The sequence below is a fragment of the Pelobates fuscus genome, chromosome 12 (assembly GCF_036172605.1).
Source record: "Pelobates fuscus isolate aPelFus1 chromosome 12, aPelFus1.pri, whole genome shotgun sequence".
Taxonomy (NCBI): Eukaryota; Metazoa; Chordata; class Amphibia; order Anura; family Pelobatidae; genus Pelobates; species Pelobates fuscus.
In genome coordinates this window covers 115,360,637-115,374,449 of record NC_086328.1, presented here as the reverse complement: position 1 = coordinate 115,374,449, position 13,813 = coordinate 115,360,637, and the positions used below count along the sequence as shown (strand labels likewise).

Below are 13,813 nucleotides of genomic sequence, written 5' to 3'. Positions count from 1 at the left end.
TACAGTCTTAGATCTCAAAGATGCCTTCTTTTGCCTCCGAATTGCCGCAGAAAGTCAATGTATTTTCGCTTTCCAATGGGAGAACGCTGTAACGGGCTCAAAACGCCAAATGACTTGGACAAGACTGCCCCAAGGGTTTAAAAATTCACCTACCCTATTTGGTTCAGCCCTAAGTCAAGATTTATTGGATTTCGAGTCTATCCCAGGAGAATGTGTATTGTTACAATATGTAGATGACTTGTTGATAGCAGCAGTTACAAAAGAAAAATGTCAGCAAGCAACGCACGATCTACTACATATTCTCTGGAAGGCAGGATACAAGGTGTCTAGAAAGAAGGCTCAGTTGTGTTTGCCAACTGTCAAGTATCTGGGATTCCATATCTCTGAAGGTCAAAGGATTATGGGGCCAGAGAGAAAAGAAGCTGTCTGCCAAATACCAATACCCAAGAATAGAAGACAAGTGCGAGAATTCTTGGGGGCAGCGGGCTTCTGTAGGATATGGATTCCCAGCTATGCGATACTAGCAAAACCTCTGTACGCAGCCATCAAAGGTACAGAGCACGACCCCTTCTTATGGACCCAAGAACAGCAAACGGCATTTGAAGATGTGAAGAAGGCTTTGATGAGTGCCCCAGCATTAGGTCTACCTGATCACACACGACCATTCTACTTATATGTACACGAGCAAAGAAGAATGGCTGTGGGAGTATTGACACAGTACTTGGGATCATGGCAAAGACCTGTTGCCTACATGTCTAAGCAACTGGATGCAGTGGCCAGCGGACTTCCACCTTGTCTAAGAGCCGTAGCTGCAGCCGCCCTGCTAGTAGCTGAAGCCGATAAACTCACTCTGGGTCAAGAACTTTATGTACGAGTCCCACATGCAGTACAGACGTTGTTGGATTACAAAGGAAATCATTGGTTTAGTAACAGCCGTATGACCAAGTATCAAGCAATGTTGTGTGAAAACCCAAGAGTGCATTTAGAGACTGTAAACACCTTAAATCCAGCTACCCTTTTGCCACAACCTACTGAAAGTCAACATGATTGTTTGGAAGTAATGGATGAAGTATTCTCAAGTAGACCAGATCTTCGTGATTTTCCCATCCAGAACCCCGATGTTCAATATTATACCGACGGCAGTAGTTATGTGAAAGAAGGGATCCGCTATGCAGGATATGCAGTAACAACAATAGACAAGGTGATAGAAGCCCGGCCACTGGCGAAAGGAACATCAGCACAAAAGGCAGAATTAATAGCACTAACACGAGCGTTACAATTGGCTGAAGGTTTAAGAGTGAATATCTATACGGACTCTAAGTATGCGTTTTTAACCACTCATGCCCACGGAGCTTTGTATAAAGAAAGAGGACTACTGAATTCAGAAGGCAAAGAAATCAAGTACGCAGCTGAAATCCTACAACTATTGGAAGCAGTGTGGGAGCCGAAAGAAGTCGGTATTATACATTGTCGAGCGCATCTGAGAGGAGATGGTGATGTAACTAAGGGAAATCGGATGGCAGATAGTGCAGCTAAGCGTGCTGCTGAATCAGGAAGACAGGAGTATGTGGGGCATATAGCTGCTCTAATACCAACCCCACTGTCTCAATGGACTCCAGTTTATACAACTCAAGAAGAGGAGTGGTTAAAGACTGAACCGGGAAAGTATTTGGAGAACAAGTGGTATCAGCTAGAAGATGGGAGAATAGTTATACCAGCATCGCTAGCGGTAGAAATTGTCCAAAATTATCATAACGGGACACATTCTGGGAGAGACAGTACTGAAGAATCTCTCCGGAAACATTTCTACATACCAAGATTGTCCAACTTGACTCAGGCCATTGTACGCAGATGTGTAACGTGTGCTAAGAATAATGCAAGACAAGGACCAGTAAAGCCACCAGGAGTCCAGTTTATGGGGGGACTCCCCATGTCCGATCTACAAATAGACTTTACAGTGATGCCTAAATCGGGTGGACATCGTTACCTGCTGGTAATTGTGTGCACCTATTCAGGCTGGGTAGAAGCATGTCCTACTCGTACCGAGAAAGCAGGAGAAGTTGTGAGATTCCTGCTACGAGAAATAATACCCCGATATGGACTACCCTGTTCTATAGGATCGGACAATGGTCCAGCTTTTGTTCACCAGTGCCTACAACAACTGACTCATATGCTTGGTATAAAGTGGAGGCTTCATACTGCATATAGACCCCAGAGTTCTGGTAAGGTAGAGAGAATGAATAGAACTATTAAGAACCAGTTGGCTAAAATGTGTCAGGAAACCCAACTTAAGTGGAACGTTCTCTTACCTATAGCTCTATTGCGAATCCGCAGTACCCCTACCAGAAGGATGGGCCTCTCTCCTTTTGAAATTATGTATGGGCGACCACCTCCCGTACTTGGTAACTTAAGGGGGGACTTGAGTCAGTTGGGAGAAGGAATTACTCGGCAGCAGGTTGTAGAGTTGGGTAAGACTATGGAGGAGGTACAGAAATGGGTACAAGATAGATTACCTGTGAATATTTATCCCCCTGTTCATAATTATCATCCAGGAGACCAAGTGTGGATTAAAGAGTGGAATAATGTACCGTTAGGGCCCAAGTGGAGAGGTCCTTATGTTGTTCTTTTGTCTACCCCTACAGCGATAAAAGTAGCAGAAGTGACTCCGTGGATACATCACTCCAGGGTTAAACCAGCAGCAGTCGATTCTTGGCAAGTTACAGCAGATCCAGAGAATCCCTGCAAGATCCGGTTGAAACGCACTACTCAGTCGGAGTAACGAGGAATTATTGTGGATTACAAATTTTATTGTTACAGGTGTGAGTGAGAAGGCCATAATAAAGCCTGTCCGCTTACCATCACATAGTGTATAAGCCAGGAAAGTCCCGAAGGGACACCTGTGAAGACGAGCAGAACTCCATTCCCTGCAGCCCTCACATCCTGGAAGCTGAGGTTCCATCGCACGGACGAAGACTGAGGATGACGGCGAAAGATGTGCTTTTGATTGTGTTTATTTACATGTGTTTTTATATTCAGGAAGGTAGAGGTACCGACACTCCTAGCTGTGAGGTATGCATTAAGACTACGAGAACAGGTAACCATATTTCCCAAACCCTAATTTGGCATTCACAATACGAGTGTAAAGGAGATGTATCGAGATGTAGATACTTAAATATAGATTATAGTGTGTGCCATTTAGGAGTAGGAGAACCTAAGTGCTTCAGTCCGGAGTATCAACCTCGTACAATTTGGTTGACTCTCAGGAATGGAGATCCTCAGGGGACCCTAATTAATAAGACGGTGTTAGAATCCGTATATTCTTCGGGTGTTCTGCTATTTGATGCATGTAAGGCGATATCAAGTGGTAGAAAGCCGTGGAATGTATGTGGGGATCTTAGATGGGAGAGGACGTATGGATCTAACGATAAATATATTTGTCCCAGTAGTAAAAATAAATATGTGAGTCCTAGATGCCCAAATAAAGACTATAACTTTTGCCCATATTGGTCTTGTGTGGGGTGGGCGACTTGGGGACAGACAGTAGATAAAGACATGATAGTGACTAAGTTGCCGACTAGCCCTTATTGTAAGTCTATGGAATGCAACCCAGTCCATATACTTATTAATAACCCCGACAAGTTCCTAGATAAGTATGGCAATTTATTTGGGTTTCAGATATACGGGACGGGTTTAGATCCTGGGACATTATTGTTTATAGGGATAGAGACTGATACGGTATCCTCCCAGACTCATCAAGTATACCACTCCTTTTATGAAGAGATGAGTATAGATAATAAGATCCCCCATAGCGCTAAGAACCTGTTCATTGACCTAGCTGAAAGTATTGCCGGTAGTCTTAATGTTACCAACTGCTATGTGTGTGGAGGTACTAACATGGGAGACCAATGGCCTTGGGAAGCAAAGGAGGTAATGTCCGGTTCTGAGGCAGTTGACCAACTAATATCTGCACCAGCCGATTATCATTTGAGTGTTAGAGGTAAATCTGAGTGGAGATTAAAGACCTCCATCATAGGTTATGTTTGCATAGCAAGGAAAGGAATAATGTATAATACTTCTGTAGGAGAATTAACTTGTCTAGGGCAAAAAGCTTATGATGATGATACAAAGAATACAACTTGGTGGTCGGCTTCAAATGTCTCAGAACCATCTAACCCGTTTGCTAGATACGCCAATTTAAAGGATGTGTGGTTTGATTTATCCATCACATCTACCTGGAGAGCCCCAGCAAATTTGTACTGGATCTGTGGTAAGAAAGCCTATTCGGAGCTGCCACAGGACTGGGAAGGGGCATGTGTGTTGGGTATGCTCAAACCATCCTTCTTCTTGTTACCGATTGAAACAGGTGAGACTTTAGGTGTTAAAGTGTATGATGTGAATCATAGGAAGAAAAGGGGACCCATAGAGATAGGCACCTGGGAAGATAATGAATGGCCTCCCCAGCGTATCATAGACTATTATGGGCCAGCCACGTGGGCTGAGGATGGTACCTTTGGTTATAGAACCCCTATTTATATGCTCAACCGTATTATAAGATTACAGGCGGTGGTTGAGATTATCACAAATGAGACATCACAAGCGCTCAATCTTCTAGTGAAACATAATACCAGGATGAGGACAGCAGTATACCAGAATAGATTAGCCTTGGATTACCTTTTGGCAGTAGAGGGAGGTGTATGTGGGAAGTTTAACCTAAGCAATTGCTGTCTTCAAATAGATGATGAAGGGTAAGCAATAGCTGAGCTTACTAGCCATATGGTTAAACTAGCGCATGTGCCTACTCAGGTATGGAAAGGGTACAATCCAAGTAGTTGGTTTGGTAGCTGGTATGAGTGGTTTGGAGGGCTTAAGGCAGTGGTAGGTGGAGTCCTACTGATTTTACTGTTGTGTCTACTCCTGCCGTGTCTTATACCCTTAGTAGTTAGATCTGTGCAAAGCCTGATAGGAAGTATAGCAGAGAGGAAGGCTGCTGCACAGATAATGGCGATATATAAATATAGGGCTCTAGATCAGGGAGAACCAATGCAAGAAGATGAATGTTGAAGATTCACATCATAAGATAAGTCTGGTCTGGTTCAAGGTAACTTGCGGTGTAAGCAAACTAAGGTTATGTGATGCCTCAAGTAATTGTAAAATATCAAGAGGCATCAAAGGGGGGAATGTGGTGGAATCTCGGTAAAAATAAATTTAGTAGGCCGAGATTACCACGTGGCATGTGTACGTGCATATGCTGACGTATCGATCAGTTGGTTGCACGAGGCAAGATACGATCAGTAGTGTACGGAGCATGTGCAAGAATACAGGATGTAGTATTCCCCCTCCTCCATTGTGCTGGACAAGCCATGCGGTCAAACAGGAAGTTAATTCTTATATTGTATTGATTGGTCAAGGGAATGTGCGGGTGGAGCTTAATATGGGAGGAGTTATATGCCTATATAAGGAGCCTGCACTATTGTCCGGGGCTCAGAATTTGCTGTATTTTGGTGACATTAGTCCCTCTGAGTCCCGATCGGTGATCCAATAAAGAATCTCTTCCTTCCTGAAGAAACCTGTGTCCATCTCTCTGTGCTTGGCTTCCGTCAGTTTCTCCGGTATCAACAGGAAGTGACTTCACTTCCTATCCTCTAGCAGCGCCTCTTCCCTCTCACACAGAGCAAAGCACGGAGGAGACCGGGCAGAGCAGGATGGCCGCCAGGTCTAACTCAGAAGGAATGGGAGGGGGGGGGGAATATTGCTTTCTGAAATATGGGAGGGAGGAATTAGTGCTTTCTGGATGGAAGATCAAGGAAAGATCTCCCCAGCCAGAGCTGTGCTGCCGGGCCCCTGACTGGCTCAGGCCGTCGGTCCATGACCGACCTGTCAGTCCGCCCCTGCTCATAGAGATACATTGAATCAATCCATTTCATTTTCAGGTCCTCCATGCAGAGTGTAGAGGCATTGAACGTCACTGACCCAGAAAGTACGTCTAGGGTGAGTGACTGCCATTAGAGGTGTTCCTAGACTGTTATGTAAACACTGCCTTTTCTCTGAAAAGTCAGTGTTTACATTAAAAATGATTGCAGGGACAGGCTGAATACACTAGAACAACTACATTAAGCTGTAAGTGTTCTGGTGACTATAGTGTCCCATTAAATTCGACTCCGAATGCATCCAGGCGAATGGTGCAGATTTGATCAGGGAGACCGAATTCCGAACAGATTTGGCGTTAGTAAATATTAGTATTGCCAGTCTGGTGGACTTCGGACAAAACCCTTGAAAATGGGGCTGTAGTAGTACAGTTTAGATTTCCCCTTTAAGCGTTTTGGAAAAACCACAGCATATGAGGGGCAGTTTAAGACCTTAAACATTGCTCGATGGCCCAGATGGAAGAGTAGCTGTTTCATACCTTGGGCATTGATTAGCCGCCTTAGGGTGCACCGGCCTAGGGGCACAGTATCCGCCAGACCGACAGGAGGGCAGCACATTGTGCTCCCCTCCTGCCAGTCTGAGAATGTAGTTTGGCTGAGCTGCAGACCTGGGTATAGGAGCTTCTTTCCCTCTACCGGGTCTCACATGAAGTGTGTGCACTGAGAGCGTAGAACTGCATCCTGTCAGACAGGATGGAGGGAAACAAGCTCCTCTACCCCGGTCCATGGCTTGGCCACACTATAAGTAAGAGGTAAGGTGGCCCATGGAGATAGAGGGGGAAAGACATATAGGGGGGAGGAAATTAGACACATGGGAAGGGATGGGGGAATGAGACACATGGTAACACAACGGGAATGAAACACGTGGGAGAAACTGTGGGAATTATACATATAGGGTAATGGGGGAATGAGACACATTGGGGACACTAGGAAAATGATATACATGGGGGACACTGAGGGAATAAGACACATGAATGGAGGTGCTGAAGAAGGAATTAAACACATTTGGGGGATGAGACAAATGAATAAAGGTACTGGGGGTAATGAGACACATGGGGGGGCTCGAGGAATGAGACACTGTAGGAATAAGACATACGAGAACTAGAGAAATGAGACACAGGGGCACTGGGGGAATGAGACACATGAATTGAGGTGCTGGGGGGGAATGAGACACATGGACGGGCTGGGAAAATAAGATACATAGAGACACTGGGGTATAAGACACGTGGGAACACTGGGGGAATGAGACACAACGGAACACTGGGAATGAGACATATGGGAACACTGGGGGAATGAGACACAAGGGGACACTGGGGATAATATGAGACATATGGGAACACTGTGGGAATGAGAAACAAGGGGACACTGGGGATAATATGAGACATATGGGAACACTGGGGGAATGAGACACATCGGAACACTGTGGGAATGAGACACATGGGGACACTGGAGGAATGAGACACAAGGGGACAGTGGGAGAATAACACACATGGGGACAGTGGGGGAATGACACACATGGGGACACTGGGGATAATATGAGACACACGGGGACAGTGGGGGAATGAGACATGTGGAGACACTAGGGAAATGAGACGCATGAATGGAGGTGCTGGGGGAATGAGACACATGGGGGGCTGGGGGAATGAGATACATGGGGATACAAGGGGAATGAGAAACATGGGGACACTGCATAAGACATATGGGGGCTAGTGGAATGAGACACATGAGGGGTTGGGGTAATGAGATACAAGGAAACACAAGAGGAATGTGACACATGTGGACACTGTAACATTAAGACATTTGGGGGACTGGTGGAATGAGACACGAGGACACTGGAGGAATGGAGGTTTTGGGCAAATGAGACACGGGGGGAATGAGACACATGAAAAGTGGTGCTGGAGGGAATGCAACACATGGATGGGCTAGGGCAGTGATGGCGAACCTATGGCACGCGTGCCACAGGTGGCACGCCGGGCCCTTTCTGTGGGCACGCGGCCATAGGTCGCCAGGAGGGGGGAGATGGCTGGCGCGGGTCGGCATCAATGCAGAGTAGGCACCTGCCTGCTCAAAACGGCAGGCCCCTACTCTGCTTCAGTGTCGGAGGAAATGGAGGCAGAGGAGGGATCTGACAAGCAGTCTGTCTGTGTGTGTGTGTGTACTCAGCAGTCTGTCTGTGTGTACTCAGCAGTCTGTGTGTGTGTGTGTGCTCAGCAGTCTGTCTGTGTGTGTACTCAGCAGTCTGTCTGTGTGGGTGTGTGTACTCAGCAGTCTGTCTGTGTGTGTACTCAGCAGCAGGCCCGGACTGGCCATCGGGCACACCGGGCAAATGCCCGGTGGGCCGCGGTGGCCGTGGGGCCGAGGCCGGCAGGGGAAGTCCCAGGATCTCCCCTGCCGGTCTATGCAGGGCCGGCACTATCCGAGCGCCGGCCCTGCTGTATTCCATGACGGGCCGGTGGGGAGATCAAAGCTCTCCCTCACCGGCCCACTTGGACAGAACTGCTGCACATGCGGCTGGTGAGGGAGGGAGAGGACCCAGCGGAGCTCTATCTTGCAGCTCCGCCGGGTTCCTCTCGCGAGATCCGGTGCGTTGCCATGGCAACGACCGGATCTCGCGAGAGTGAACTCTAGCCCGCAGGCTAGAGTTCACTTACCACTGGACCACCAGGGATTCTGTGGTGTGATTCTGCCGGTCTCTCTCCCAGGTACCAGCTTGCCGGTCCCCTCCTCCCAGGCTAAAGGTAAGAAGGGAGGGGGGGACATAATGCCTACTTTTTTTTTTCACACAACACAGCCCTCTCACACACAGCACACACAGCCCTTTAACACACAGCATTCTCACACCCATCACACACAGCACTTTCACACAACACAGCACTCTCACACACATCACACACAGCACTTTCACACACATTACACACAGCCCTCTCACACACATTACACACAGCCCTCTCACACCCATCACACACAGCACTTTCACACACATCACACACAGCCCTCTCACACCCATCACACACAGCACTTTCACACACATCACACACAGCCCTCTCACACCCATCACACACAGCACTTTCACACACATCACACACAGCCCTCTCACACCGCACTTTCACACACAGCACTCACACAACACAGCACTTTCACACAACACAGCACTCTCACACCCATCACATATAGCACTCTCACACACATCACACACATCCCTCTCACACACAGCCCTCTCACACCCATCACACACAGCACTTTCACACAACACAGCACTCTCACACACAGCACTCTCACCCCCATCACACACAACACAGCACTCTCATACCCATCACACACAGCACTCTCACACCCATCACACAACACAGCACTCTCACACACATCACACACAGCACTTTCACACAACACTGTATACATTGCTGGTTACCCCAGCTGGGGGAGGGGTAGATTAATACTGTATACATTGCTTGTTACCCCAGCTGGGGGAGGGGTAGATTAATACTGTATACATTGCTTGTTACCCCAGCTGGGGGAGGGGTAGATTAATACTGTATACATTGCTTGTTACCCCAGCTGGGGGAGGGGTAGATTAATACTGTATACATTGCTTGTTACCCCAGCTGGGGGAGGGGTAGATTAATACTGTATACACTGCTTGTTACCCCAGCTGGGGGAGGGGTAGATTAATACTGTATACACTGCTTGTTACCCCAGCTGGGGGAGGGGTAGATTAATACTGTATACATTGCTTGTTACCCCAGCTGGGGGAGGGGTAGATTAATACTGTATACATTGCTTGTTACCCCAGCTGGGGGAGGGGTAGATTAATACTGTATACATTGCTTGTTACCCCAGCTGGGGAGGGGTAGATTAATACTGTATACACTGCTTGTTACCCCAGCTGGGGGAGGGGTAGATTAATATTGTATACATTGCTTGTTACCCCAGCTGGGGGAGGGGTAGATTAATACTGTATACTTTGCTTGTTACCCCAGCTGGGGGAGGGGTAGATTAATACTGTATACATTGCTTGTTACCCCAGCTGGGGGAGGGGTAGATTAATACTGTATACATTGCTTGTTACCCCAGCTGGGGGAGGTGTAGATTAATACTGTATACATTGCTTGTTACCCCAGCTGGGGGAGGGGTAGATTAATACTGTATACTTTGCTTGTTACCCCAGCTGGGGGAGGGGTAGATTAATACTGTATACATTGCTTGTTACCCCAGCTGGGGGAGGGGTAGATTAATACTGTATACTTTGCTTGTTACCCCAGCTGGGGGAGGGGTAGATTAATACTGTATACATTGCTTGTTACCCCAGCTGGTGGAGGGGTAGATTAATACTGTATACATTGCTTGTTACCCCAGCTGGGGGAGGGGTAGATTAATACTGTATACATTGCTTGTTACCCCAGCTGGGGGAGGGGTAGATTAATACTGTATACATTGCTTGTTACCCCAGCTGGGGGAGGGGTAGATTAATACTGTATACAGTGCTTGTTACCCCAGCTGGGGGAGGGGTAGATTAATACTGTATACATTGCTTGTTACCCCAGCTGGGGGAGGTGTAGATTAATACTGTATACATTGCTTGTTACCCCAGCTGGGGGAGGGGTAGATTAATACTGTATACATTGCTGGTTACCCCAGCTGGGGGAGGTGTAGATTAATACTGTATACATTGCTGGTTACCCCAGCTGGGGGAGGTGTAGATTAATACTGTATACATTGCTTGTTACCCCAGCTGGGGGAGGGGTAGATTAATACTGTATACATTGCTTGTTACCCCAGCTGGGGGAGGGGTAGATTAATACTGTATACATTGCTGGTTACCCCAGCTGGGGGAGGGGTAGATTAATACTGTATACATTGCTTGTTACCCCAGCTGGGGGAGGTGTAGATTAATACTGTATACATTGCTTGTTACCCTAGCTGGGGGAGGGGTAGATTAATACTGTATACATTGCTTGTTACCCCAGCTGGGGGAGGTGTAGATTAATACTGTATACATTGCTTGTTACCCTAGCTGGGGGAGGGGTAGATTAATACTGTATACATTGCTTGTTACCCCAGCTGGGGGAGGGGTAGATTAATACTGTATACATTGCTTGTTACCCCAGCTGGGGGAGGGGTAGATTAATACTGTATACATTGCTTGTTACCCCAGCTGGGGGAGGGGTAGATTAATACTGTATACATTGCTTGTTACCCCAGCTGGGGGAGGTGTAGATTAATACTGTATACATTGCTTGTTACCCTAGCTGGGGGAGGGGTAGATTAATACTGTATACATTGCTTGTTACCCCAGCTGGGGGAGGTGTAGATTAATACTGTATACATTGCTTGTTACCCTAGCTGGGGGAGGGGTAGATTAATACTGTATACATTGCTTGTTACCCCAGCTGGGGGAGGGGTAGATTAATACTGTATACATTGCTTGTTACCCCAGCTGGGGGAGGGGTAGATTAATACTGTATACATTGCTTGTTACCCCAGCTGGGGGAGGGGTAGATTAATACTGTATACATTGCTGGTTACCCCAGCTGGGGGAGGGGTAGATTAATACTGTATACATTGCTTGTTACCCCATGATTCCCTCTCTAATCTCTATGCCCCCTCCCCCTCCTGTCAGCCCATTCAGTCTGGTGTCATCCTCTCCACCAATCACAGGCCAGTCCTTTCATAGTAACTGGAATTCCTCAGCCAATCAGAAGACGTGCTCGCTGAGTGCTTTTGTGAACGAAGTCACAGCAGTGCGGGGGAAGGTGGGGGCGAGTTGCCTAGCAACCAGACTTAACCAACCAATAGGATTGTAGAGGGCCTTGGATAGGGGACATCGCGTGGGCTCCCGGGCTGCAGACTGAAAAACCATGGCAATAGCCGCCCAATGAGCGACCAAAGCGGGAGACAGGGGCGGGACATCTTGAATGACACAGGTTTCCACCAATGGAGAGACCAGGCGACCTAGCCAATCCCCCGACCGGAGTTAGAGGAGAGGGCGGGAAGAAGGAGATTGACGGTGTGTGTGGCCAATCAGAGGGCAGTGTAGTGAGAAGGCGTGGTTTGGAGGTGCAGGGAATCAGTGTGCTGCGGCTCTTCCGGGTCTGGCTCAGTGCTGTCACTGTGTGTCCCGGACATGGCCTGCTCCGACTGCTTCTTCTACCTGGGGGTCGGGGCCGCCGCCTGGTGGGGTGTTAGGGCGGTCTGGGCCCTGCTGAGCGCGCTGCGGCTGTGGGTGCTGGGGAGTGGAGTCCGGGTGGGCCCCGGCATCGGGAAATGGGCAGGTGAGTCTGTCCCCAGCACCGCCCGGGGGCAAAATAACGGGGCAGACTGGGCCTGGCAGGGCACGAGCTATTACTACCCCTCTAACCCACTATCAGGGCCTGGAGGGGACTATACAGACCGGTAAATAGATACAGAGTCATATAGAGACTGCCAGGGTCAGACAGAGACTGCCAGGGTCAGACAGAGACTGCCAGGGTCAGACAGAGACTGCCAGGGTGAATAGGGCTATATAGAGACAGTCATATATAGACTGACAGGGTAAATAGAGCCTTATAGAGGGAGAGTAATATATAGACTGACAGGGTAAATTGGGCTCTATGGGGCCCTAAAAAGCAAAAAGGGGGGGGGGGGACCTACTGTCCTCCCCACGCCCCCAGCCCTGAGCGGTGGGTGGGGGCCCTAAAAAAGAGTAAGGGGGGCCTACTTTATTGTTTTTTTTTTTTTTTTTTATGTGTGGTGGGGGCCGGGGGGGAGGACAGTAGATCCCTCCCCCTCTTCCCCCTCCACCATTCTTATATAGGGCGGGGGGGAGGACAGTAGGTCCCCCCCCTCCTTATTGTTATTTAGTAGTTTTTTTTTAACAGTGAGGAGCCACATGCTGCTCACTGTTTAGTGGACATGCCCCTACTCGCGGTATAGCGAGTAGGGGCATTGGGGAGATTTTAATCTCCCTTATGCTATTATGGGGGTCATATGACCCCCATGGAGTGAGGGGGGACTTATGAAGTGGCGGGGAGCACTGCTCCCTGCTGCTTCTATCTTTACCTATTTCAATGAGGGAGCTGCCTGCCAGTATCTCCCTCCTTGTAATAAACTGAAAGAGCAAACGAACACTGATATTCGTTCGTCTGACATTTCTATTCATTCATTTGGCTTTCTGACGAATGAATGAATAGAGGAAATTCACGTTCGCATGTCCAAGTGTTTCACTGGGCATGTGCGGGAATCTCACAGTCTGCCTAGTGTGGGCAGATGACGTGTCCCACAGGGACTTCCTCTACCCACACAAAAATGGCAGCGCCCTGAATATAGATCGGGGCAGAAAATAAAGATAAAAAAATTAGGTAATTTGTGGATGACTAGGGGGTCAATTAGAGATATGACAGTGCCACTTTAAAGCTCTTTTATTCAATGTGCTTGGTTATATAGCTCTTGAGCACTCCAGATGTTGTCGATTACACCTCTCATAATACTGCCATAATTCTAGCAAAGCATCAGGGGATATGTAGTCCACAACTTCTAATTTGCTGAAGCTTGTTTACCCCTGGTGTAATTGTTAAAATGGGGAGATAAGAAAAGATAGGGGGGGTTGGGGGTGATGGCCAGAGAGAATTAAAGGATAATTGCATCCACTGATAACATGTTAAGGGAACGAGACAAGTTAAGTATAATCTGACAAGTTAGGTTAGTGACCGGTACCCTATGAGAGGTTAAGAATGACTCTATAGAGATGAGTTCTGTATAACCTATATAACCTGAAAGTATAAGGAGGGCCCTACAGGGACAGGTACTGTATGATCGGTCAGGATGAGGAGGGCCGTATAAGCACACGTGTTGTATAGCCCGACAAGATAAGGAGGGTCCTTTAGGCACAGGTGTTTGTATAATTTGAATGGATA

General features: G+C 47.8%; 1 protein-coding gene across 2 annotated transcripts in view; it reads left to right on the top strand.

Moving 5' to 3' along the window:
• The window catches only part of HSD17B12 (hydroxysteroid 17-beta dehydrogenase 12), a 166,794-nt gene that overhangs the window by 57,191 nt on the left and 95,790 nt on the right, over nt 1–13,813 (top strand). Inside the window, exon 1 of one of the 2 annotated variants that reach the window (XM_063438188.1) lies at nt 11,971–12,193. The exons of the other annotated variant lie outside the window; for it this stretch is intronic. Within the exon in view, the coding sequence (XP_063294258.1) occupies nt 12,046–12,193 (148 nt within the window). The 5' untranslated portion in view covers nt 11,971–12,045. Of the gene's footprint in view, nt 1–11,970; nt 12,194–13,813 lie in introns of those variants that run through there. 2 annotated transcript variants of the gene reach the window in all.